Below are 25,949 nucleotides of genomic sequence, written 5' to 3'. Positions count from 1 at the left end.
ATCAAGGAAAGCCATCATGGGTTTAGTTACCATTTAAAAATGTATTTTGTAGCAGCAAGACTCTGAGTCCAAAGCTAAGTGCCTCATTCACTGCCATCACCACCTCTCTTTATTCATCAAACCGATGGCTTTCATCATCAGACTTAGCTGAATCATGTGCTTAGATTCACCCTAGGCAAGGGAGAAGGAAGGAGACTGTGGAAGGTTTGCCTTGATTTAACAGGCTTTTAGGGGGATGCAGTCATCAAATGGACTGACAAAATAACCAAGAATGAGCCATTTCACAATCAGGGAATGCTGTGCCCTCAACAAGTGAGAGGAAGAGCTGTAAAACAGGACTTTCAGCTATGACTGGTCAGGACAGTTGCAATTAATTTATTACGTGTTGTCTGCATGGGTTGTTTAAGGCACATCAGGTCCTTGAGTGGAGGCTCTCATTGAAGCCACAGCAACAATCTGAGGACAGCCCACCACAGGGATTTGCAAGTTTCCTTTGTTGAGCACTGGCTTTTGCTGATAGGTCTTGTTGTTTATGAGTGCAGTCATTTTTCCCACAGCAAAATCTGGTTAACGTCTCTTGGTTTGTTAATCCTTCTATATTTATTGTTCAAGACTTGCTCATATCCAGGCTATTCTTGGAGATATTAATAGTGGTTAATATTTTACCTCTTGGAGTAAGCTGTTTGCTGCATGCCACAAATCATTTCTTTATCACTTCAAAGATGAGACCTAGATCTGTGCCAAGCCACTAATGTAATTACTGTCCCTTCCCTGCCGCATCCACCATATGCAGAACCTGTTATATGTAATTATTTTCAGTCACAAGCACCATTCCAGACAGACAAGATCATTTTTCAAGTGCTAAGTGTTACTAACACACCATCATGCATTATACTCACAGCAGGAGTGACAGGGAAGGCAGTCTGGGAGGGACAAGTATTAGTCTGGATGGTTTAATATAAAGGCATCCACTGTCTAACCTCTTGGTTTGCAGTTTTACAATCTCTAGGTCTGGGCAGCTCCTCACTTAGCCACAGAGGCTGGTTTTAGATCACTTTTTGAAGGGATCCATCATTCTGCATGTACCACACAAAGAGCCTAGGGGCTGTCTGGGACCCTCTTAAATACTGAAGCCAAGGTCTTAATTCCAGCTTTGGATTGCCAAGGCTGGTTGTGCCCCGTCAGCCTTGCATGTCTCTCCCCATGCCTTGCTAGCACATTGAGCCAGATGCAGAATTTGCAACAGCAGTGTTTCACAGACCAGGGCAAGGAGCCTGTTTCATTCCCAAATAGGGAACCACTCTAACAAAGCTGGTCTGTGACAGTGCCAACACCTCCACTGGTACATGGTATGTCATCTGAAAGAGCTGCCAAGTGCCACCAGCACCTCCACTTGCTGACTCGCCCCATCCCACTGACTGGGTCCCTCACACCTCGAGGCTGCAGCCCCTGTTGTGAAGGTGCCATTTAAGGATGTGCAGATTTCCTTCCCTTTTCAATTTCTTTTCACAACTGTAGTGGATAATGGAAGATGACAGAGGATGGTAATTACAGCACATTGTTGGTTTTGGTTTTCTTCCTTTTTAAAAATATGTTATAGGCATCCTAAGCATTTCAAGCAGCTGTAAAGATGGGTGTGGTGTCCTGGGTAGCATAGCTGGCTAAATGCAATAACTGTAGAGCAGGCCAGAATATGACTCTTCATCTAAACTCATAACTGCTCTTTACTGAAGCTGCAAAATTAGCTTAATGATTTCCACTGGGTTTGCAGCCCTTAAATTCAACTTGGATCTTTCACTGGAGGTTGCAGCTGTTCAGCAGGATCTACATCCTCTGTTTAAATAAATTGGCTGTGAGCATGTATGAATTATTAGTGGTAATAGTATGCTACCTTTTGCTTTTTCGGGATCTGATCCACACAGTTGCTTGCAAACAGGGATGGATTGATTAGAAAGGGAAAGAAGGGACTTGAGAGGCTTTTGTCCAAGTCCTATTTAAACCACGGGCTTTGAGGCACATTCCACACTTTCATTGCATAAAATAAGGGAGCTGAAATGACAGTTCTCAGCTTCAATGCCCATGGAGACCAAGGCAGCATCAGCCCAGTTAAGTCATGTAGAATCCTGCTGAAAGCAATGGGACATGACACACATATGCTCATACATATAAATATACCTCAGGGCATAAAGCAGAGCTTGTGAAACTTTTTCTTGCTGACTAGCAGGTTTTAAACCTTTGTGGAAGTCTTATGCTAAAGGCAAATCCCCGAACCTGGCCTGAACCTTGCCTGCAAGAAGTACTGGAGGACACAAGTGTTTTGTCAAGACACAAATCCACAGCAGGTGCATATGCACCACAAAAGGGAACTGTCTGAAGTTCAGTCAAAACCAGCTGAAAAGCAGTGATATCAAAGGACATGTCAGGACAACAGCTGTAAATCTTGTGGCCAGTGGGTACCTGTGACAAAACAAATATTTATATAAGCCTTTCTTGCCCAATAGGAACACAAACCCATGGTCCTGGCACACCGTTGGTCTCTGAAAGGTGTTGTGTTCGTTCAAAGAAGTGTGTGAGCTTGCCCATGGCTTTATACCTTGTCCTTTGCACATAATCATGCTGCCACTCATGCTTTGGGGTCATGTGGCAGCACCAGCAACAGGCAGCAGTTTCCCATTCGATCTCGTCATCCCAGTCAGCGCAGGCTGTGAGAGGAAAAGAAGCTGCAGTGCCCAGTGACTGGTACTCCGTAAGTGCAACTCAGTGCTGATAAAGCCCCTACCCAGGGGCTGGAGAGCCAGCTGTCACTGGGATGAGGAGGCTTTCTGACATAGTTTTCCCTTATTTGGTTTATCTCTTAATAGGAAGCATAGCTAATGGTGAGGCTCAGTGGTGGGTGCCGTGGGCTGGCTGTTAGACAGTGTTGGAATGGCTTTAAGGGCAAGCATCCATGTGTGAGCTCCTTTGGAGCAATTCAACATTGCAGTATATTGCATTGCTAAGGAATTTTTGACTGAACCCCAGAATATATTTTGGCTGGAACTGGGCTTTCAACTTACAGAAATGGGTGTACAGAAATGGGAAAAGAGGTGTGACAGGGGCCTGAAGGAGTCTGAATAGGGAAGGAGATAAATTTCCAAGGTTTGTAATCACTGATCCACGGTGGCATCAGGGGCAGAAAGAGTGAACAGATACTCATGTTTGGAAAAGGATGAGCTGTGTTTGGAGAGTGGCAGTGGAAAGTGCTGTGAGCAATACTCGTGGGAAAAAACCCAAACAACAACCTGTTGCTGCAACAAAACCTAAGGAGATCTGAAAACAAACAGACTGTGAATGCAATGGGCACTAGACACTCTTGCCACCTGAGGAGAGTAATTGGCAAAGGCTGAGTAAGAGCTTGTTCTGGCTTTGGAGGAGCAGCAGCATTGTTATGCTAATTGTCCTTTCACTTGCCTGCAGTGATGCTGTTGTGCTGTCCTGGAAGAACTGGGTAGAAGGCTTTCCCAGGACCTATTTGTGAGGAAGGGCTGGCCGCCGTTTAATCTGGTCCAAAGCAGGAGGGTGCAAGCTGCCTTCCCTCCTACTCCCTGCATACATCTTCCTGCCCTTCACAACAGAGCCCTTGGAGCGTTTGTGAGGTCTCAGAGAGTCTGTTCAAGTACACAGGCTGACTGCAAACAGCCCAGCCAGGATGGTTTACGTTAGACCAGAGCAGCTCCTGAGCTGCGGCTGCCTGGGCTGGCACTGGGTGCATCGCGAGCACCGTGAGCAGTGTGGGAAGGGCTCAGAACCACGGCAGGACTGGCTGGGGCTGCCACAGTCAGCTGGTCTGTGAAGCTGGCTCTGGCATCTAGGTGCTCTTCCTCCCTTCCCCAGCCATTCTCATCATCAGTGGTGATGTTCCGCCTTGCCCTGTAGGGTCCTGCCCATTCTTACCACACCACCCACGCTGTCAGTGCTTCAAAACACCTTTCTTGCTTTAACAGTTAAAGAGATCAGCAGGGGTTTTTTTGTGAGTCTTAGGCTCTCTTTAAAAAATGTAGACCCAGTTTTGGCCTAAATTCTCTTGTCTGAGAAACATCCTTTCTGAGAATTTAATTAGAATTGATTCTCATTTACATGGATTCTACCAGCTGCCCTTAGGTCTGTGGCCCTAGGGGAAAAAAAAAAAAAATTAAATGATACTGTGAAAGTTATTAGTGAGGACATTAGAAGCAACCATAGCCAGATCAGGCAATATTCTGAAAATACCTAACATTCACATGTCCTTAATTGCTTTTCTCCTGTCGCAGCTGTTGGGTGAATGCTCCATCTGAGAGAGGGCTGCCCCAGGGATTTCTTCTTCATTATGTGATGTAGACAGGAGACAGAAGTAGGCAATGACTGCTCAGTAGGGGAAGGAAGAAGTAGGCTTGAGCAGCAAGAAGAAACTTGAACTTAGTGGAGAAAGATCCAGGGAGCTAATATTGGGCTTAAACAGGGGCAGGTGTACTTGGGGAAGCAGCAGAGAAGCTACTGAGCTACTTTGCTAACAGCCAAGATGCTAAGAGCATTAAACATTGTTCTGAAGAAAGATAAGATACCACTTCTGGACTTTATTACCTTGTTCAGGGGTGTCTTTGAGCAAATCAAGAACATAGTAAGATGATTTCTCTATCTTACAGGAACTTCAGCAATATGAGAAGCTTAGGTATCTTGAGAATGGAGACAGTAGAAAGGTATGGCAAGCTCCAAGCCCAGAGCCATGATCCCTGTCAGGACTCCTGTTAGACTGCTATGATGTCCACAGTGACTCTGTCACAACACCCAGGGCTTTTCTGCACTGGGAGCATGGCAGCAGAAGTGCTTCACCAGGGAGCACTGCTCCCTATTGTCAGGAGAGGAGGAGCAAGATTCTGTGAGGTCAGGAGGTATGGCCAAAGGCACCAAGTGACAGCTGTAGACCTTGAAACCTCATGCTCTGCCTAGCAGGTAAAAGGCACCCCTGCAAACCTTGGGAGGGCTTGCTTGGCTTTACAGCCTATGGAGTGTCAGGTGCTCCTAGCCCATTATCTCCACAGTGATTTGTTTCCAGTCTCATAAATAAGATCTGACATAAAGGAAGCAACATTTAAGTGTTGTAACATACATTGAAATGTTCTCTCTAGGTTGTGTGTGTAAAATGCTTTGCCAGCTACATCGGCCTTTTGGCAGCTGCTGCAGTGACAGCTGAGAATGCAATATGACAAAAATGCCACTTCTGCAAAATAGTCATAGTGCATGGGTGCATTGCTGATTCCATATGGTGTCTTGTGAAGGGACAGGATTTGCCAAAACACATCTGTTTGGGGCAGCATGAGGGCTGGAGAAAGCAAAGCGTCTTGTGAATGTTGAACCAAGTATTATAATAGTAAATATCTCAAGACCTCAATTGTTTCAGCTGAAAGAAGAAAACTTTGTGGAGTGTGTACCTGTGGTATGCATTGATCAAGTGGTATGAAACCATTATTGGTTTTGAAAGAGTGAAAACCAAAGCAAAATGGCAACAGATAAACACAATTGTCAGTTTTCCTGATGAAACCTTGATGGACCCTTGGTTGATTGTTGTTTTAATTAATCAGAAGCAATCAGCTTGTAAATGCTTTCATTAACATGCTTCTATTTAACCACAGGTTGTGTATTCCAAACTGCATATTTAGCCATTCTGGAGAGTAGAAGAGGAGTCTAAAAGCTCTCAGATAAAAGCTTCAGAAACTGAGCATAGCTTCTGATGCTGAACCACTGAGACTGGCTCCAGCCCACAGACCAGCTCTAAAACTGCAGCAGAAGGCAGCAGTCCAAATGGTTTTCATCTGTTTTTAGGAGAGGAAGAGGCTTATTTTTCTCTGGGATTCCCAAATCATAGTTTGACACTTTGATTCCCAGGTGGCAGCCTGTGTTTAAGATAATGGCAATTGCTTGTATAAACTTTTATTTCCTTTTCTCTCCATAGGTTTGTTGATCGGCTCTGGTTGTGCCCTCTATCCTCTTGGCTGGGACAGTGAAGAAGTCAGACAAACCTGTGGTAACCTTTCCAACCAGTTTGAACTGGGTGAGTCATCACCAAAGGATCTCAGCCACATTAGACTCTTCTATGTGTTGGCCACAAAAGCAAACTAGGACATAAGCACAGGTTTGGGGAAGCAACCTACCTGTGTGTGGCAGGCTAATCATATTGCATAATTCTGAAATGGTGCCAAGGCAGGGGATTTCAGATGGGTCCCTGGAAATATTCTCCAGATGAACATTATAAAAGAAAATGTATGTAGATATGTATTTATGTATGCGTATTTTAAGAAATAAATCTGATTTAATAGTCTTGTAATATGGGAGCTAACACTCCTGGAGATCTTGACAGGGTAGACAGAGGCATCCCGTCACAGCACAGGTCAGGGTAATTCTCCATGAGTGCAGATGGCAGTCTTTTAATTCTGGGATGTTTATGGCCTTCTAACACAAGCCTAGCGTGTATTTATTTGTTACATACTTGGGAAGCTGGCAAATAACATTTCCACCCTCTGTTTGCCTTCTCCCAAACAAGCTACTTGTCTTACTGTTGCTGACTGCACTGTGCCTGGAATGAGAGCCAGGGATGCAGCCGTACTGGGCTCTCACCTGTGCTTTTCTCCGGAGGGGGTCTAGAAAACAAGGAAACAGCAGCGACCTAAGGATTAAGGAATGTGGATGATCAGGATCTGATGTTTGAATGCACATCACAGTCCTTGTTCAGCCGGAAGAATCAATGCAACAGCTGATACCCTTCTCTATAAGTACTCTCTGATCCTGTGTCACTGGAGGAAGATCTACAATCTTCTTGAAGGAGCAGGAGGGACTGAGCACCTTGATCCCCCCACAGACCTTGAGAGCTTCTGCTCCTAAGCATATAGAGCTCCCCATTTCCAGCCCTTGCAAGCCAAACCTCAGTTAACCATAGAAATTCTTTCCATAGGTGTGCATGCAGGACTTGTGCAGGGCCTGACAGGAACCCCAGTGCAAGGAATAGTAGACAAAATGGTCTCCTAGGGTTAAAGACAAACCTGCTGCATCATCTCTTGATTTTACACTGACATTTCTGTCAGATTTCAGGAGCAAGGAGATTTGTTTCCATCTCAGAGGTGTTTCTTGTCAAGATGTACAAAACAATTGAGGTTGAGAGATAAAAAAAATACTGCTTTGGGAGAGATGCTTCAGACCACTCTTCCGTGCAGAATTCCTGTGGTATTTTGAGTGCATTTGATCTGATAGGGGACCAGAAATTCTCATAACCAATATCAGCACCCATCCCTACTGTGCCACCGATGTCTTATCAGCAACCACCTATGGTATTGCTCATGGGATGTGAAATGTGCTCTAGAAGCTTTACCTTGTTATTCTGAACTCTAATATCCTTCTGTGCTGTTGATATTAAATTTTCTCTTCAGCAAAGTACAAAAAGTTCCTGCAAATTTTTTTATTTACCTAATAATAAAGAAATTTAAACACAGAGGAGAGAGAACAATAACAACAGAAATGTATAGTTAACTAGCAGAAAAAAAAAAGTTCCAGAACTTAGATTCCCAGCTTCATGGAAAGGTGTGTCAAAAGGTGTAGTAGAAAGACCAGACAAAACTCTGTGGTCACTGCTGCAGGGAAGATTCAGGTTCATTGCTGCCCATGGCCAATCCTGTGTGGAAGCCTGAAGTGGTTCCTGGCCAGCCCACTGAGCAGCACCCCCTTTGAAAGGCCAGCTAGCACCTTACTGGTGCACACTGGTTCCTGCTCTCCCATGCCAAGCATGTGAGCAGCTCTGCTTCTGGGGCTCCAGCTTGTGTCCCATGTTTGTTCCCAGGTGCTGAAGAATATCATATTCCAGGTTATTTCTTTTCAGAGTCACAGAAGGTGGATGTTGTGACAGTGTGAGCTCTTCAAAGCACCCTGGCAGTTACAAACTATTACCTTTAAACACTGTCACGTCCACAGTCAGAGCAGAGTCTCCAAGACTACCTTCACTGTCTCAATTTTGACTCATGAGTCAGATACTTGCATAAATTGAGTCACTCTGCCTTAAAAGTCAGTGAAGAAACCAACGTGAAAAATGTCACCTGGCAGCTTTCCTTCCAGCTACGCATAAGGACCATGAGAAGTCTTGCATTAACTGTGAAGGCTCTGACTGTTTTCTGGAGCTGGAGCACACAGCCCATGTGTGACACATGTCTAGACTTGACAGCAGTGCTGGTCTCACTGATCTGCTGCAATAATTTGTCAACACATTAATTAACAGATCATAATGAGAGCTGAAATTTGCTGCAATGATTTCTGCTAGGCAGCCCTGCCACTAAACATCTTCTTTCCACGTACACTGGCAGTGAACTGGAATGCTTGGCTATGTTTTTTTTATTTATGCTTAATGTCAGTATCTGTTTGATGGTATGTTATCAAAACCATCTGTAAAGAAGAGGTACTGTCCGAGGGCCATTTAATAACCACGCCGCTTGTCTTTCATAAATAGCTCTTGGTTGATGATAACTCCAACCCTCTAGGTCTCTTCTGAATCATTAGAGACTGGCATACTCATTATAGCCCAGAGGCCAAAAATGATGTTTCAAAGACTTAATCTTACTAAGTCTCAAGACAAATTTAAGTAATTATTGCTTTCATTTGAATATTTAATTTGATTAAGCTGGAATGATATGCTTTCTATTCCTGAGCCTGTGAAATGAGTTGTCTGAAAAACCACACTGCATTGAAAATCCACTTTGAGAAAATCTGGGCTGGTGTGAGCCCTGCACTGGTTTGCTAATGGGAGAAAAGGTGATGATGGGAGTGCTGGTCCTGCACCCCTGCTGCTGTGGGTGCCAGTAAAGATGGCACGGAGAGGATAATTCAACTCATGGTCACTCTCAAAGGAGAGAGTGTTCACAGAACACTGACCAGCAGACAGCACTCAGCCTCCTCTTCCAGGACGGCAGAGCAAGTGCTGCACCCTGACCCACAGGAAATGTGAGTGTACAGTTGGAACACGGTAAAAGCTCAAGAGGTTTCATCACAGAGCCAGCAAAGGTGGGGGTTCAGCACTGATGCTTGTTCTGGACTTAAAAAAAGTGAGGGGAAAAAATGGTTGAGGTTGAGGTTGAAGGTAGAAAATAAAAGCCAGGAGCTGCAATCTACATTATAGGAGGATGAAGAAGAAAAAGAGACAGGTACAGAAGAGGGACTGCAAGAGCTGTCTTGAGAAGCAGCTGAATTGTGCACAGTGATATGTAATCTCAACCAGAAATATACTAGAATTAGCAATTGAATGAAAATTTTTGCTTAATGAAAACATGACAAACCCGTGCCCCCATAATATGCTCATAGCTAGAGAGAATAAATAAATAGCAATGGCAAGAACCCAGAAAAACCCACACTTTAGTGGGTGTGCTAGATAAGAAACGTTTCTTCATGTCTTCAGGCACTCTGAAAAGGCATTGAACTAATAGGCACTCCAAAGAGTGCTGAGATGGCCTCTATTGTGAAGAGGGGACCCCTCCCTCCACCCCTGCCAAATACACACATTTCTGTGTAGATTACAATATAGTATTTAAAAAGGCTGCAGGAAAAATAACTATGCCTTTAAATTAAGTGGATTTGAGTATTCTTTTCTAGAAAACCTGAGCTGTCATTGTGAAATACCCAGCAGTTTACTGCTCTCTTTAAAAATGGATACTTATTTGGTTTTTATAAGGTGAACTATGTCCAAAGGATTTACTTAAACATTTATGTATTTAATTGGACTAATTTTCTTCAATCAAATAAAAGTGGTTATATAGCTCCATCTCTGACAGAGAGGAGTTATTCTTCCAATGAAGATACCCTGCCAAGGACAACTCCATTTGTTGATTAAATTACATTCAAGAAATGAGCTGCTTTGCAAAGGGGGATGGGGAAGAACCTCCATAAATAGACACACAGGGGCTGCTGCACCTGTAGAGGGGCTTGCTCCCTGCTCTTCTCTAGAAATACGATTTTGCCATCATGAAAAGAAGCACGTGGATGGATTAGGCCTCTGACAAATGACCACTTGCAAATCTTGTTGAGAGGTTAAGGCCGTGATAGGTCTGTGCTGTGTTCCTCTGCTTGTAGTTCCCAGCTTCCTAGCAGTCAGTATGACCTGTATGAAGATCTTGGAGCCCTGTTCCCTATTGCAGCATCCCATCTGGACCACGGGTCACACATGGAGCAGAGTTCCCAATGAAACACTAGATTATGAATGGGAGAAATCTTCTACCACTGTTTTTAGGGTGTTAACTCTTAGAAATAGGGTAATATAAATAGATGACAAGAAAAAAAAGAGATGTTTATGTTTTAAATAACCACAATTGCTTGCCCATTGACTGAGTCCAAGTTCATACTCTAATTTGGCAACAGGCTAATAGTGCCTGAGGTGGAGACTGGAGTAGAAAATGAGCAGTGCTCAGAGGGACTGCCTTTTACTGAGGATGGATCAAAATCATCCTCATCTCTTGTCACCATGCAAACTGTTACTGTTATGTTGCATTATTGGCATGGACTTGCCTGTGGGCCCATTCAATGCAGCAGTGATGTGGCACAGCGGGACAGAGCTGCTGACTGAAGGGTGTGAAAAGTGAGTCAGATCTAGAAAATCCCAGGGTCTGCAAAAGGAATTAGCAGGCAATTTCCCAAAAGTAACTGTCATTATGGCGTATCATGTAGAAAGCATTCAATTTTGCTGAGCTAGAGGCAGTAATACAATTTTGTTTTCATTTCTAAATGTAACACGCAGGAAAAACAGATGAAAAATGAATGTTTTATCAGGAAAGTCATTGAAGTGAGGGAGTCAGCATTAAGGTGAGACAATGCACTAAAGTGAAGACTGCACTAGACATTTGCAAAAGCTTCCACATTTTGCATATTTAAGATCCATGAAGAAATCTTCTGAACTTGCATTCCTGTTTTAAAGGGACAGTGTGAGTGTACATGTGTGAACACATTTGTATTGGTTTTGAATGCCTAAAATCAGTGTGAGGCTTCATTTTAGGCCATTGATTTCCCTGGATACGCGTGTGGAAACTGCTCAGTTCTACATGCTGATTTCTGTTGTGATTGGTGCAGAGGCAGCCAAGTTCCACAGAAGGTCCCAGAGAGGTCAGGGCATGCTCAATTTAACTCACAAAATTGAGCCTCAGTTGGCATCTGGTGAAACAGCACTATGGGACCAGTTCCTAAGAGCCCAAACAGCAAAGTGTTTATCTAGAGTAAGATTCACTTATTGAAACAGAGATGATTCATGTCATCACGAGCTACCAGCTGCCACTTCCCAACCACCAGATGTATGAAGTGATATTAGGTACTTATTAACCAGAAAGAATGAAGACACGAATTTTAAGAGCGACACCATTTTTTTAATGGAACTTTTTTTTTTTTAACTACTTGGAAAGTATTTTTTCTTTCTTTGATGAAATATGGTAGCTCTATCTCTACCTTCACAGTCAGAGACATCCTTGACCTGGGGGCCCAGCTGCAGCAGCAACCAAAGCAGGTAGCTCCAAACACAACACCTTTGCTTGCCATCTGTGGCAGCCCATTTGTCTGTGGACTGCTGTGAAAGGGCTCACCTGGCCAAAGTTGCTGTCTAGAGAGCGACTTAAAAGCCTGGCTCCCATCCTAAACTAAACAAGCAGCTGGATTGGCCTCAAAAACTCTCAGAAACTTCTCTCTTGATGAATATTTGTTTCCAAAAATCACTATTATTAAGGTTCCCCTTTGCCACTTTTAGAGGGCTTGAAATATCTTAAAGAAAACCGTTGACATGATAATTACTTTTGCTGTGGAAATATTAGAGTAAATGGTCTTTAAAGCACTTTCAAAGCAAACAGTGCAGTTACTAAAACAGCATGAAAACCCCACAGAAAGCAGTGTGGATGTAAAAAAGGCTTTGTCAACTATTTAATTTGTCTTAGGTGGCATCATTTCAGCATCTGTCTGAGTGTTGACATAGAGAGCCAAAGAATCAAGAAAAGGATTTAGAAGGTAGGACAACTTGCTAGAATCCTATTAAAGGCAAAATATTCAAAGGTGTTTTCCTATGTTTTTCTATCTGAAAAAGACATTTTTTCTTGTTTGCAGATCCTCTGCAAACAGCATGGATATTTCACACATTCATTTTTTGACTGGGGCTGAGCACAACCTTTACAAGCATACTTGAGCTGCAGCTGCTGAGTTCTTAGATAAATGACTGAGTAAACTACGTGCTAGTAAAGGAAGTATTCCATCAAGAAACATTTCCTCTTTAGTGCTACCCAATCAACTTCCATTCTTAAATCTTTGTAAGCTTTTGGTGACTGTATCAAGGTCCACATATATTCTGTCTAACATAAGGAGAGACTATTTACAAGAGCATGTTGTGACAGGAGAAGGGGGAGTAGCTTCAAACTGAAAGAGTAGGTTTAGATATTAGGAAGAAATTCTTTACTTAGAGGATGGTGAGCCACAGGAACAGGTTGTCCAGAGAAGCTGTGGATGCCCCATCCCACTGTTCAAGGCCAGGTTGGATGATCTGAGCAACCTGGTCTAGTGGAAGGTGTCCCTGCCCACGGCAGGGGGACTGAAACTAGATGATCTTTAAGGTCCTTTCCAACCCTGTCCATTCTATCATTCTATGAAAAGGCACATACTTTTGTTGCCAGAATTAGACATGGTAATGCAAGAACCTGCTGCAGTCAGTAAACATAAGCAGGAGCATCTAGAAGGGGACTAAGACCACCTGGAGCAAATATTTGGTGCTCTTTATTATTTGAAAAGGGCAGCTGAACTGGTTGCTTGGAATCCCTTCCCAGTTAAAAGGGAGAAAAATAGGAGCTGCCAGAGCAGGGTTCACCTGCTATACTTTACATGTTTAATTTAAGAGAAAATACAACACATTTTGTAAGTGACTTTTCTTCTTCATTGTCTCTGAAGGGAGTCTGGGGTACTAGTCCAGAGTGAATCTTGGCATTGTGGATGTTCAAAGAGAGGTGAAATTGATTTCACTTCTGCAGTAGGTGAGCTTTCTGCTGATTTCTTGCAGGAGGCTGAGGGAGCTCCTCATTAGCAGCGCATAAGCTAGTTGCTCCTGGGAACTTGTGCATTGTAATTGACACTGGGTATTGGTTTCTCCTTCATTGCTCCATGATAAATGCACACCTACAGCAAATTTGAGGTTTGATTAAACAAAATTATGTGATCCTCCAAAGAAAGGAGGATTTGATCATATATATGAGTGAGTGTTTGCATACAACAGGACTAAAGAATTTCAAGTTGGCATTTTTTCCCCCACTTTTTAACCCTTCAGAACTATATGAAATTTTATGCATTTAGTTACAGACCAATTCTAAGTAACCAAAATACCTTGAAAAAAATATACACGCAGTAAAAAATCGTGTATTTTTTTTAAAGATAAACCCATTGAGAAAGTCGTATTTGTGCAACAGAAAAAGTAACCAGCTCCTCTGAATTCATTATTTTGAATCAGGCTGTTTGCTGGGCTGCAGTTTTACCTTATATAGTGTTCTTTTTTGTTTCACATAACTACTTTAATTCTTTCTGGATGCATTCCAAGTTTCAACTTCTTTTCCTGCTTTTGCAGCTGATTTCACATGAAGTTTTTCATTGTTGCTGTGTCAAGAAAAAGATCTTCAGCTATTTAATTTATCTTGGCTTTGTTTCAAAATAATTTTGCCTTCTTATTAATTAGATGATTATCTTTTACATTCATTTATGTCTTTCATATTTCCAAATCCCAATATATCCCTTAGCATCACACTCTTTTTTTTTTTCCTGACTACTTTTCCAACACCCTGATTGATTATATGAATTCACATTCTCTATAGTACTGTACTCCCATATGAACCTGTTAATTAGAATTCCTGCATAACTTCTTGGAAGTAGGAATTGTAGGGTTTGGTTTTGAAGGTATATAATTTGTTCTCTACCGTCTGGCTAATTCTAAAACCTTTTCTCCTTCAACTTGGAAAATAGGCTGTACTTAAGGTTAATTAATTAGAGTTTACCAAATACTCCAGACTGCAAGTCCAGGATAGTCTTAAAATTAACAGCAAAAAAGGTACAAATATTTAAGATTCGAAGTCTTGCAATTAACAGGTTTGCATCCAAGACCCTTTCATATTCAGGATATTTTTTCATAAGTGGTAATTATTGGTTATTTTAGTTGAAACCATATGTTATTTCCAAGACCTCGATAACTATATGTGATAATTATTTATCATGAATGAAATCACATCATGAATAGAAATCCTGGTAAAATTATGTTTCGGCAACTGGATCCTGGCACAGCTCCATGGTAGATTAAGTATCTGCCTATTTTCTGTTGCCAAATTTAACTCACTCCCAAATTTGTCTTGATCTTTATTTGCCTATATATTTAAGAGGAGGGGGGAGCGAGGAGATGCATATCCTGGTCTCAAGGATCACATCAGAAATCAGGAAAAGGCTTTGGAAGTGCCTTTTTGTAAAATGGAAGTGCTTTTTAGTAAGCACTGCAAAACTACCTTTCCACATTTACTGATTTCTTTTGGTTTAGTAAATATTGTCTTATGTTCCATGGGATTCTTCGCTGTAAATCCTCTTTTGATAGTGTCCTCACTCACCGTAATTTTTGTGCTCTGTCCTCAGGGACCATGATTTTTCTCAATCTTCTTTTAAAAGAGTGCGATGTTTCCAGTCTTTCTTTCCTTTATTTGCTTGGAAAATGGCCATCCATGCCTATAGCTTCAAGCTCCATGATTCTGTTATTTCAGTGTTTATCCTGACACTCTCTTGCTGCCAATCCCAGTAAAACAAAGGTGAAAGCAAAGTTCTTAATGGCTGGCTACAAACTTATCTGAGCCAACTTGGACAGTCCTGCTTCACTGAACAGCCAAGAGCCCCAATTATTTATGCTGTCTTAAAAAAAAAAAAAAAGAAAAAAAAAAAGACAACAAACAAGAAAACCCCCTAGAATTAACAAAGTGCTGAAGTGCTGAAGCCACAGCTTCTCCCTCAATACTGACCTGTCAGGTGAAGACTGATTTGTTAAAAACAACACCAGTTATGTGCAGAGAAGCAAACTGCTGTGATGCATGTCATCTCTATCAGATACAGAGCACCTCAGCTGCTGGGAATTTACTTTGGCACAAACTCAGATCTAGCCCATCTTAAGAGCAAGAACGTGTACACATTCTTGCTTGCATCTCCACACCCTCAAACTCTTCTTTGTAGATATTTGTGTATTCCAATGCACCTTTCAGGGAAACAACAAAGCTTTTGTGCCTTTTTGTGTGTGAAAATTGACATGGTTTCAACAACTGCTTTATTTCTATCAAGTATTTAGGTAGTGTTGCTTTTCATTTTAGAACTTTGCTGTTTAAATTTAAAAAAAAAAAGAAACTGCAATACTAGATTTCTAATCTTTTATATGACAGGCTCTATGGATGCAAACTTCTCTACTTGATGGTTGAATTTAAGCCCCAGTCCTGCAAATGTCTTCAACGTTTGCTTACCACTGAAATATGACTAGTCCTGCTGGTGTCAGTACAGTCATAGCTTCTCAACTCTGCTTTTTATAAAGCTTCCTGTTTCTTTTAAAATGAGTCTTTTATATCAGTGTGAAGCAGGAGTCATTTTGCAATATAAACTGCAACTGAATTACCTATTTAATAATTACCAACAATCTTTGTTTAGGATACAGTAGACTAAAATAGGCCGTATGTGTGGTAAAATGAGAATTCCAAAGCAGAAACAGTAACTCTGAAATGTTTTCCTCCTTGTGCAATGTAGGGTTATGAAAGGCCTGTCATTTTTTCATTTTGACACATGGCTATGCAATGCAGGCATTCATTGCAATGAGTACCTTTGAGATAGATTATCTCTGGTCTTCTATCTATCCTTAACTATATTTGCAATGAAAAGTATAGCTAAGTCCTATACCCTCAGACACTGGCCCTGCTGCAGGCTCTTCTTCAGCACAGCAGCTTGAAATTCTCTTCTTCTCAGCATCATCCAAGTATGGATCAAGCTATTCTTTCCAAGGCCTCCCATTGCTCTTGGCTTGGGCTGGAAATAATGGCCAGGTTTATTGCTGCGTTATTGCTCTGAGGTCAAGCTCATGGCTCTTTCATCCGTTCCCCTGCTCTCCTGTTCTTTCATTTGTTCATCTTGACCCAACTCACACTTGTGAACTACGTTGCATTTGTTAGATCAAGAGGCTTGCCTGCCTGCCGTGCCTCAGAGCATTATGTAGGGCAGTGGTCCTTTGGGTAAATGGAGCATGGTATGAAGAAATAATTGTTGCTCTCTTCGGCCAAGAGTGAATGTGTGTGTTGTATCCGTTGAACACACCTCTGACCCTGATTTAACAGCTCTTTCTTCTTAATATGTATCACACATACTCTCTCCTGCTTCCAAGGTACAAAAGTTGAAATCACACCATGCAAAAGGTCAAATTTACTTCATTCTGTCCTGCTTAGGTTACAGATTTGGGCAGTGCCACCAGGTGAATATTTTAAACTCTTTTAAAGCAGTATTTTGATATTTTCTCTACTTGGAAACATCAGGATGAGACAAATTTACTTTTTCAAGCTGCAGCTACAATTCTCTAGTAGTTTTTTGGAATATTTCACAATTTAAAAAGACCTATCAGATGAAGTCCATCTCATCACAAGAAATGTTGTAGCACACCCTACCCTGGTATAAACGTGATCATTTTCAAAGCGACCCAGTGAGTTTAAACATCTGGTGTAGGCTTAAGTCTGTTTTTGAAATTCCCAACCAAAGCTAAGGACAGGATGTGTACATAGGCAAAGCAGTAGGTGGCCCAGAGACAGGTCTCTCCATGGACTGCTGAGTGACTGGGCAAGTCTCAGCATCAGGGACATTGCCAGGCACTTGACAGCTCTCCAGGGTTTCTGATGGCCTTCTCTTCAGAAAGTCAGACTCTCTTTGTGGTCTTCTGTAAGGAAGGAAAGAATGGTGTTATCTACAGAGCACAACTAGATGACAAAACCAAGTAAATCTCTCTGTCTGGTCCAGCACATTAAGGAGAGTGGCTAGTGAGCTCAAGCCAAGGCCTCAAGTCCTCTTGGTCACATCTGGATCTTTGTTTCACTGGACATTAAAAAAAAAAAAAAAATTGTGAGGGTTATGAAGACGAAAAGGGAACCAGTATTATGCTTCCTGCTGTGGTGTCAGCCTGAGATCTTCAAAGTGACCAGGAGCATAAGTGTTGCCTCCCACTAACATCTCCTTACAAAGCCTGCCAGACGATATCCTGCAGACAGTCAGTGGCAATGCTGTCTGCCTTGAGGCATGCGAATGCCTTGGACACATTAAAATGAGCAGACATTTTGTGTTTCTTGTGCCTAAGGCAGGATTAGCTGAGTTGATAATTGCCTGAACCTCAAGCCTGGCTCACCCATGCTGTCAGGACAGAATACCAACATGACACTTATTTCTAGATGGAAACTCTGTTGATACCGTCTATTTTCTGAAGGGAAGAATGGTTTCTGCTGCTTTTGGGAAAGCTGGGAAAGAAGTGTTGCATTGCTGCTTGTGCCTTACTGAGAGCACTCACTGCTCAAAGCAGGTTGATATCACCCGAGGTGTCAAAAACACAGGAAGAACCTCAATGGTAACAAGTCCCAAGCACTTAAAAAGACAGAGAAGATGCAGCCCAAGCAAAAATTGCTTTTGAGCTGGTTTAAAATCCTGAGGAGCAGCAGCAGCCATCTCCTTGCCTTTGGACCTCTCTAAATAGGCTTCTCCCTGATGCAGCTGCTGTTTTCCTGACCTCCTCCCCTACTGCAGGCACAGTGCCTGAAAGGGAACTAATAATTTTATGGTCCACTATGGGATTCCCCAACCCCATTTAGTGGTGATGAGTTTGACTGTATAAAGATGCTGAGGCCTTTAAATGGATTCTAAGCCATATTGTAACACTCATTAGACAGAAGATCAGTGAAGTTTTCAACAATGGGTCGTGACCTCAGGTGGGGAGAGGGAAATTTGCCTATTTTTTTATTTCTGCACTCTGTGCTTCCATTCCCACAGCGGTCGCCATGCAGGTGATCCCCTGATACCATGCTCCTTTGCGGATGGTCAGGGTTGATGCCTGTGTGAGGGGGATGTGAGCAGGTCCCCATGCCCTGGGTTGTGGTCACCCATCACTTCTCAGCCATGTCTGGCTTCAAACTCCCCCACTGCAGTGGCGGAGCCTGAATTCTGCCCCACTTTCCCTGTCTGAGGTGGGCGTACAAGTGGGCCGAAATCCCAGAAAAGTGTTTTCCTGGGTGGGCAGAAGGGGAGGGGAGTGGTGGCAGCACTTCCCCCCTGTCTAATGCTGACCCATGTCCCTCTGTTTGCCTTGCAGGGACCTGCCACATCGGCTGGGCCTACTACTGCACGGGTGGGGGCGCAGCAGCCGCCATGCTGGTGTGCACCTGGCTCGCCTGCTTCTCGGGCAAGAAGCAGAAGCAATACCCCTACTGAGCCAGGCCCGGGCATGGGCCCTGCCAGGCTCGCCTGGGCCTGCTGGACAACAACGCTGGACAAGGAATTTTCAAGTGCTTCCTCTCAGGAGCGGGACAGTGGGCGGCCCCAGGGTGGCAGGGAGTGAAAGGTGGTGCAAAGCCACCCGGCTGGGCTGGGCAGTGACAGGCTCTCTCATCCGAGCCTGTGCAGGGTCTAGCTCCGCAAAAATATAAACAAGGAAAACTCTGCTTTGGCAAACGGTGAAATTCTGCATGCACCAATTACTGGACAGGCTGGTGAGGGGTGGCAGCGCCCACGTGCTGGGGTGGCACCTGGCAACCCCTCAGTGCGGCGCTCCCAAAAGCACACACGCACGCACAGATGTTGACCATGGCACAAAATAAGTAGAGAGGAAACTTTTTTTTGGTGCGATTCTTCTTTCTTTTCCTTTTTATTTTCTCTCCTTTTTTTTTTTCTTTTTTTACTTCTCTCTGGTGGTTTAAGACTTGGTGTTGCAACACTTTTTAATCTATATATTAAACTTAATAAAAGGACCAATAAGCCACTTTATCAGTATTTTGTATAATCTCTACACATTTTTCTTCCCCAAACATTTATCCACTGCTTATTCAGCCCTATATAACTTTTATTAAGACTCTGTGTTTTCAGCATTATTACAAAATGCAACATAATTACTTGGCATATGTACCCTTACTATAGTACTTTTTATGAAATGCAGTAAATGGACGTTTTCCCGTCCATTGGAAATTCCACTCATGGTACTGTGGAGGTCTGTTGGTTCCGTACGACTAACAGCAAACTTCTTCTTCCAGACATAGATTTCTGTTGCTGTTACGTTTAGCTCATTGATGTTGTATTGTGCTGTACCATGTTTATTATTTCAATATTCATTTTTGTAAAATATATATATAATATGTGCTATTTTATGTTTGTATTTGAAAAATGTCTGTAAATAAATTTTTCCTTGATCAATACTTGCAATGCATAGTTGTGCCAGTAGATGAAACAGTTCCTTCCCAAATCCCCACTGGAAAAAATTGTCAGCAATACTCATGACTTTTGTAACCGTGCTGTATCCTTTTACCCTATAAAACACAGACGCATTTAGGGTTCAGTTACACTGCCTGAGGATAGACATCTACTGCCACTGGAGACATTTTGGCATATTCCACATTTTTGCCTGCTGCTGTCAGGTGTCCTGAAGGATTTCAGCAACACCATCCCCATTTTGTCCTGGCTGCTGAGGACTCAGAATTTCACACAAAACTCTATATCCCAGTTTAGCCAACTGAAATAAGCCTTTACTTCCTTAATACAATTAACTCTGATCAAATACCTACCAGGCAGCATTCTCTGCACAAGACACTGGAACTGTACATAAAAAACTTAAAAAATCAATCTTTTATTTTCTTTATTTAAAGCAATGTGAACTTAATTCATGGGAACTTGCAAGGGATTTTCAGTCATAACAAATTTATTTATTCATAGCTAAACTAATGTTATTGCTTTTCAGATTTGTTTTTTTGATCCTATTTTCCCAGTGTTATATTTCTGTTGTGTATATTTAGGTTACCATCTATGTTTCAGTTGCAATTCTGGTGGTTAATAACACTTAGAGCTGAAAAAATCTGGCATCATGCCAGTGCTTTGTACATTGCACTGGGCAGATTTTCGGAGGAATGTGGAAATAGCAATGTCAGCTTACAGTGATCAATCCTGATATCACTCAGTGGAATTTTATCGAGTTTCATTATAGGCTGAGCACTATTTATTTCCTTTAGGGTGCTGTGCAGTGAAAACAAAATTGTACCTTACTGCTCTCAGATTAGCCCATAATCATCTGACTGCACTTCTGCGGAGGAGCACATCAGCCATGCTGTGGGGATTTGCCTCCCTGCATGCTCCCTTCCAGTAGCACCAGCAGAAGCAGGAGCTCTTCCCTCCAGATTCCAGGTTTTAAGGCCCATCCGTTCTTGTGAGTAGTCCGGACCATACCCAAACCTGCTGTGGGAGATGAGCAGCACCCCATATATCCTCACAGTAAGTACGAAATGTGCCTGTTAGGGTTGTGGATTGCTGCTTTATTAAAACTGAAGGAGATATCAACACAACTTTAACTGTGGCTCCCCTGACTGCAGTCAGATCTTTGGCAAGTGTATCTCAATCAAAAAATGCTGCCTTTGTACAGTGCATTACTGTGGAAACATGCCTTTCCTTCCACTGAAACTGTGGCTGGCTATAAAAAGTTTCTGTGACCTGTCTATAAATATGTGTGTTACTATGCCACATTTGACTCTCGCAAGGTTATATCCTGGAACATGCATCATGAAGAGCACTTCGACTTTTTTTAGATCTTCCTGTGCTTGGGTTCAGGCTTGATTTATCGTGACAAACTGGAACTATGCAATTACTTCATGACGAAAATGAGGGTTTTGTTGCAATGTAATACCATTATAGCATGACTGAATTTGTATGCAATCTCCTTTTTTAAATTTGGGCTTGAATAAAATGTCAATTTTTAATAATCAAGCCACTGACATATGCTGCACCTGCTTTGAAGCTGTTTATCATATAGCCTTCAGCTGCTGTGATATGAATAAACCAATCACAGCTTAATTAGGTTTGTCCATATTTGTGCATTTTGCTTCTGATATCCATTTTGCACTGGAATATAAATACCATTTATTATCATGGTTATCAAGCCTCACAGCTACAAACTCTAATAACTTTGAACTGGCAAAAGATTGTTTTCGATTTCACAGTCTGAAGTGTCAGTGAAATATTTACAAAATTTACCATGTTTAATTTTCCATTTATTTATTCTTGAAGATGAGGAGCTTGGCCTTGCATTTGTATAAACAAAAGAGGTAAGCTTGAACACAGTCCTAAGTCACTGAATTCTTTCCCTGCTATTGCTGGCAATTGTATCCCACAATCTCGTTCATAAATTTATCAAGCTGTATTTTAGAAATGGTTTAGCAGCTTTCCCCCAAGAAATACTTTTGGAAATTTATTGCAAAATCTCATTCTTTGGATGATTATACACTTCCTGTGTTCCAGACCACCCAGTGTTCTGAAGCTCACTGTCAAGACACGTGTCAGGGGTCTTAGTCCACTTTCTAAAAACACCCTGGGAGCTGCAAGTTTCATCTGCCACTCCCAATTAATACAGGAACTGTATATATGTAGAAAAAAGTCCTGTAATCACAGACTACTGTTCATTATCAGAAACTGTTTTAGGATCACATGATAATTCATGGGGGAAAAAACCTCAGAAGGTCTATGGTCCAACCTCCTACCCAAGGCAGGGTCAGTCATAAGACTACAACAGGTTGCTTAGGAGTTTATCTCGCCCAGTTTTGAAAACCTCCTAGGATGGAGATGCACATCATCTTTGAGCAGCCTGTGCCACTGCCTGACTGTCCCAGGAGAGAATGATTTTTCCTTATAATTGATCTCTTTTTCCAGTTAATGACAACTGTCTCTGACCCTCCCACCAAGAATAATGGAGAAGAGCTCATCTCCATCTCCTGCCACGTCCTCATATGTGCTGGGTGGCTTCTCTTGGGTTAGTTACTGTGTGCCCCCAGAGCCATCTTTTCACCAGGCTCAGTAAATCCTGACCTGCATCACTGCAGGGCCCTCTTCCTTCACGTGTGCAAGATTTGGCATTTGTCCTGGTTGAATTTCATAAGTTTCCCACTGTGCCATTCCTCCAGACTGTCTCAGTCCCTATGGCTGGCAGCCCTACACCTCAGTATATCACCCAGTGCCCCCAGCTTAGTATCATCTGAAAACTTGGTGAGAGCACACTCCTCCATTGGTAAAGCCATTGGACAGGACAGGTTCCAGAAAAGACATGTGGATACCCCATTCACTGCAGGCATCCAGGTCCAACCAGGAAATATGATCCTCTGGGCCTCATCATCTAATCAGGCTTTAACCTCCCCATCCAGACCATATTAGAGTAAACTTGGTGCAAAAAATAATGGGAACCTGTGTCAAAAGACTTGCTAAAATCCATGCAAACATCTACTGTTCTTCCCTCGGTCACAAATCCAGTCGTTACACCATGGTGAGTCAGAACAGCTTGTTCTGAATAAATATATTCTGACTGGAAAGGTACTTCATATACAAGCTGCAATGGGGGAAGTGGAGGTAGAAGAACTTGATACAATTTTATTTACATAAGTTTAGTCTTTGGGAATGACTGTGGGAGAGCACATTCCCCCACCCAAAACCCAGAGAGCTGGGGACTTTCCCTATGCAGCTTAATGTGCACTGCCAAGACTCCAGTCCTGAGCACTAACACAGTGTTTCCTGAGAGGGAAAATGCAAATTGTGTCATTCAAGCATTAAGTCAATCATATCTGCATAAATATGAGGCATGTGAAGGCCTGTCTGGAGTTTGAGAGAGCATTAAGCTATTTCTATAAAAAAAGTCATTGCTTTTCAAGACTTCCATATTAAACAAATTTTCGCCATGTGCCTTGGAGTTTGCTCTCTCCCCAAAACACAAATATGTGTGTATGACAAAAATCCCCAAACCTTAAAAATGTTTTGAAAGCATAACTCCTGAGGTGGTTTAACCCCTCTATTTCCTTTTCCTTGAGGGAAAATCCAGAAATCAGTTGTAACTGCAATTTATCTGTCATTCATTGAAATAGTCTGTGAAAAATATCAAACTGAATGACAAGACAGATAATCTGTACATCAACATAGGCATTAATTTTTCTCTATATACTTAACCTTTCAGACAGACAATGGTGAAATTAGATATGTCTTTTTTTAGAAGTGACATTTAAGTGTAATCCCTTAAGCAGACAGGATTTTAAATACATGCTTTTGAGTATTAAGTGTTTTTATTATTATTCTTTAAATAATGATGGATCAGAGAAAAAAAAGGAAAATTTTGAAGCAGTTTCAAGCTCACTTGTCTTAGTGACAGAAAGATGGTTATTAGGCCAAAATATAAATAGATAGCCTTTTTTTCATGTTCCTCACCAAGAAACAGAATGTTCATTGAAATTTATATGGATATTTTAGCTGAGTAAAGATAGGCTCTGACTACTCCTGTGGACAATTTTGAGATCTTTTAGTCTGCTAGAAGTATCTGCTGTGAATGTCAGTATGTTTGGTATATATTCTACGTTATGCCAAGCATATTAAATTAGGTAAATGGAAAGTGACAGGAATTCTGAGAGAAACATATGGCATAGCTTCATTATATATATCTACATCAGTAGGGTCCAGCGCACTGCTGCCTGATTTCCTGGCTATCTAAGAGCAAATGAACTATAAGTAACTCTGCTTTAAGCATCTTTCATCACACAGGGACATCTCATGACCCTCAAATAGCTCCTCAGCAGGTGCTGTGGCCCATCCTGACCATATCCAGATGCATGATCATCTCTAAACATGCACCAAAGCCGATCGTCTGCCCAGTGGTAATAAATCAGTTTGCCTTGCAGTGGCAATGGTCAGGCAATGCTAGGGCACAGAAAAGCCCCGACTCACCTGAAGCCTATACCAAATGAAGTTCTGTGTTAGCAAGTAGAAAGCTGCTCATGCCTTGGGGATGGGAGGAAACCTTGCTGTCACCACGGAATGCTCCTGTCTGCAGCGAGACTTGGCAGCCCAAGGAGTGACTCGGTGGGTCTGTGGCCACTCAGGCAACTTTAAAGATATTTTTCTCACAGGACAAAGGAGGTGACCAGTGCCTGGGTTCCCAAGAGAACACATTAAGGACAGGAGTGCTCGCATCTAGCTTGTCCCTCTCAGAGGCAGTCCCGCTCGGGGCAGAGGGCAGTGCCTGTGCACAACTCCTGTAGCAGTCCTTGTGTGAGACCTCTGCACCAGCCCCAGCTCCAGGACAGAAGCCAAGGTGTTTTGCGTGCTCCGTGTGCATTTGCCAACTGCATGGAGCCCTGCTCTGCATGCATGAATATCTTCATCCTCTAGTCATTCTCCAGGAGCTAGAGGTAGCTTTGGTTACCCTCTTACCAGTCAGCAAAATCAATATTTAAATACATTTAATAAAGAAATAAAGTGCATTTGTTTGGCCTGTAGACAGACTTAGGCTGTAAAGCCCTTCTGCTCCAGCTCATCACCAAAGAGCTGAGTATTTCATCAAGTAATGGACAGCCAATTTCTACACAGCAGTCGGTGATGTTCTACAAATTTCTCTGCCTCTAAGCCCAGTAATTTTATCTCGCTCCTTAAACCTCTGCCAGATGTGACCACTTTTCAAAACCTTGGGCTTTTGAAAGCATGGTGGCTGCTAAAGGGAAAGCAAGCTCCACATGTGAATACTTTTTTCCCTGTTAAGGGTTTAATTCCAATAGGCTTGAACCAAACTTCATGACTCTGGTCCAAAAATTATAGGACCCTATGGCAAATAGTCCACTAGCTTAACTCAGGCATGGATTCAGTGGAAAAAATGCAGTAGCTATTCTTTATCTGACTTTATATTATGTTTCAGTAAAGTGTCCATTTTTTTCCCCATGGAAAACATACAGACATACTCAGACACACATTTTATAAGCAAAAATCCCTGTATGTTCTTGGTTTTGTATTTATCTAAATGTTTCTCGTGATCTGAGAATTAACTAAAACAAGATTCTACAAAAGCAAAATTCATGTGACATGTAATATTGGCAATTAGTATTTATTTAGGAGTTATGTCTTCAAAGATCAAAAGCTCTTAATAAAATAATGTTTTGTACTTATTTTTCAGAGAAACAAACTGCTGGATTTGGATAATAAAGCACCTTTTTTTACAAAGGAAGCCAGCTGTGCATCCTTATCTTGCCTGTTCCAGAACAAGAAAAAGTAAAATGGATTAACAAACATAATGAACTTTTCCAAAGATATAAAATAAAACCTGCTACTGATGTCAGGCTGCAGCTTTTTGCTGATATTACCAGGCTGGGTGGGTCCATAGGGACTTTTTCTATGCGAAATAGAAAGTAGAAACATGGCCTTGTACTGGGGAGTTTACTGACAACCCCACTACAGGGTGGTAGCAGATGCTCCACACCTGTGACTCACTGTAGCTCAGTAATTCTCCATATAAAGCATTTGGATTATTCTCTTCCATATTATAGCAACAGTGTCAGTTAGCTTTCTGTTTGACCAGCACCTAGGAAAAGTATTTCCCAATTTTTCAGTAGGGCCCAAGTCCTACCCTAAAGTAAAATAACTCCACTTTACAGCAAGAGTAAAGGACTTTCTTTCACTCAATGGTGGTACCTTTTGGGAGGGCAATGAAGAAAAGAATTCTCAATTAAAACACAAGCTATAATTAGGATAGTACATTTGAAATGATGAAGTGCTTCTTGCCTGGTGCTCTGTGGCTATATTAAGAATTGCAGTGTGAGATATTTGTTTTCAAGTAGCTGTCAACATGTCATTTGTTTTCTACACTTCTGGGA

The 25,949-nt window shown here is 42.1% G+C and overlaps 2 protein-coding genes across 26 annotated transcripts in view; one reads left to right on the top strand and one right to left on the bottom strand.

Moving 5' to 3' along the window:
• The window catches only part of LHFPL6 (LHFPL tetraspan subfamily member 6), a 136,692-nt gene extending 117,202 nt beyond the window's left edge, over positions 1 to 19,490 (top strand). The window contains exons 3-4 of the mRNA XM_066176076.1: positions 5,969 to 6,067; positions 18,395 to 19,490. Of these exons, the coding sequence (XP_066032173.1) occupies positions 5,969 to 6,067; positions 18,395 to 18,513 (218 nt within the window). The 3' untranslated portion in view covers positions 18,514 to 19,490. The remainder of the gene's footprint in view (positions 1 to 5,968; positions 6,068 to 18,394) is intronic.
• LOC136285193 (uncharacterized) overlaps positions 1 to 25,949 on the bottom strand; it is a 134,279-nt gene that overhangs the window by 272 nt on the left and 108,058 nt on the right. For 23 of the 25 annotated variants that reach the window (XR_010719374.1, XR_010719373.1, XR_010719384.1 and 20 more), the window contains one exon: positions 16,463 to 16,978. The exons of 1 other annotated variant lie outside the window; for it this stretch is intronic. Coding sequence is in view for 11 of the 24 variants with exons in the window: in XM_066176063.1 (XP_066032160.1) it covers positions 16,804 to 16,978 (175 nt within the window). In the remaining 13 variants the exon portion in view is untranslated. Of the gene's footprint in view, positions 1 to 16,462; positions 16,979 to 25,949 lie in introns of those variants that run through there. One more of the 25 variants, XR_010719378.1, reaches the window with a different exon arrangement.

Source organism: Chamaea fasciata, unplaced genomic scaffold (genome assembly GCF_029207755.1).
Source record: "Chamaea fasciata isolate MVZ Bird 193981 ecotype frontalis unplaced genomic scaffold, bChaFas1.0.hap1 SCAF_2, whole genome shotgun sequence".
Lineage (NCBI taxonomy): Eukaryota > Metazoa > Chordata > Aves > Passeriformes > Sylviidae > Chamaea > Chamaea fasciata.
Note: the sequence above shows the minus strand (reverse complement) of the source record. Positions and strands in the feature narration are given on the sequence as shown.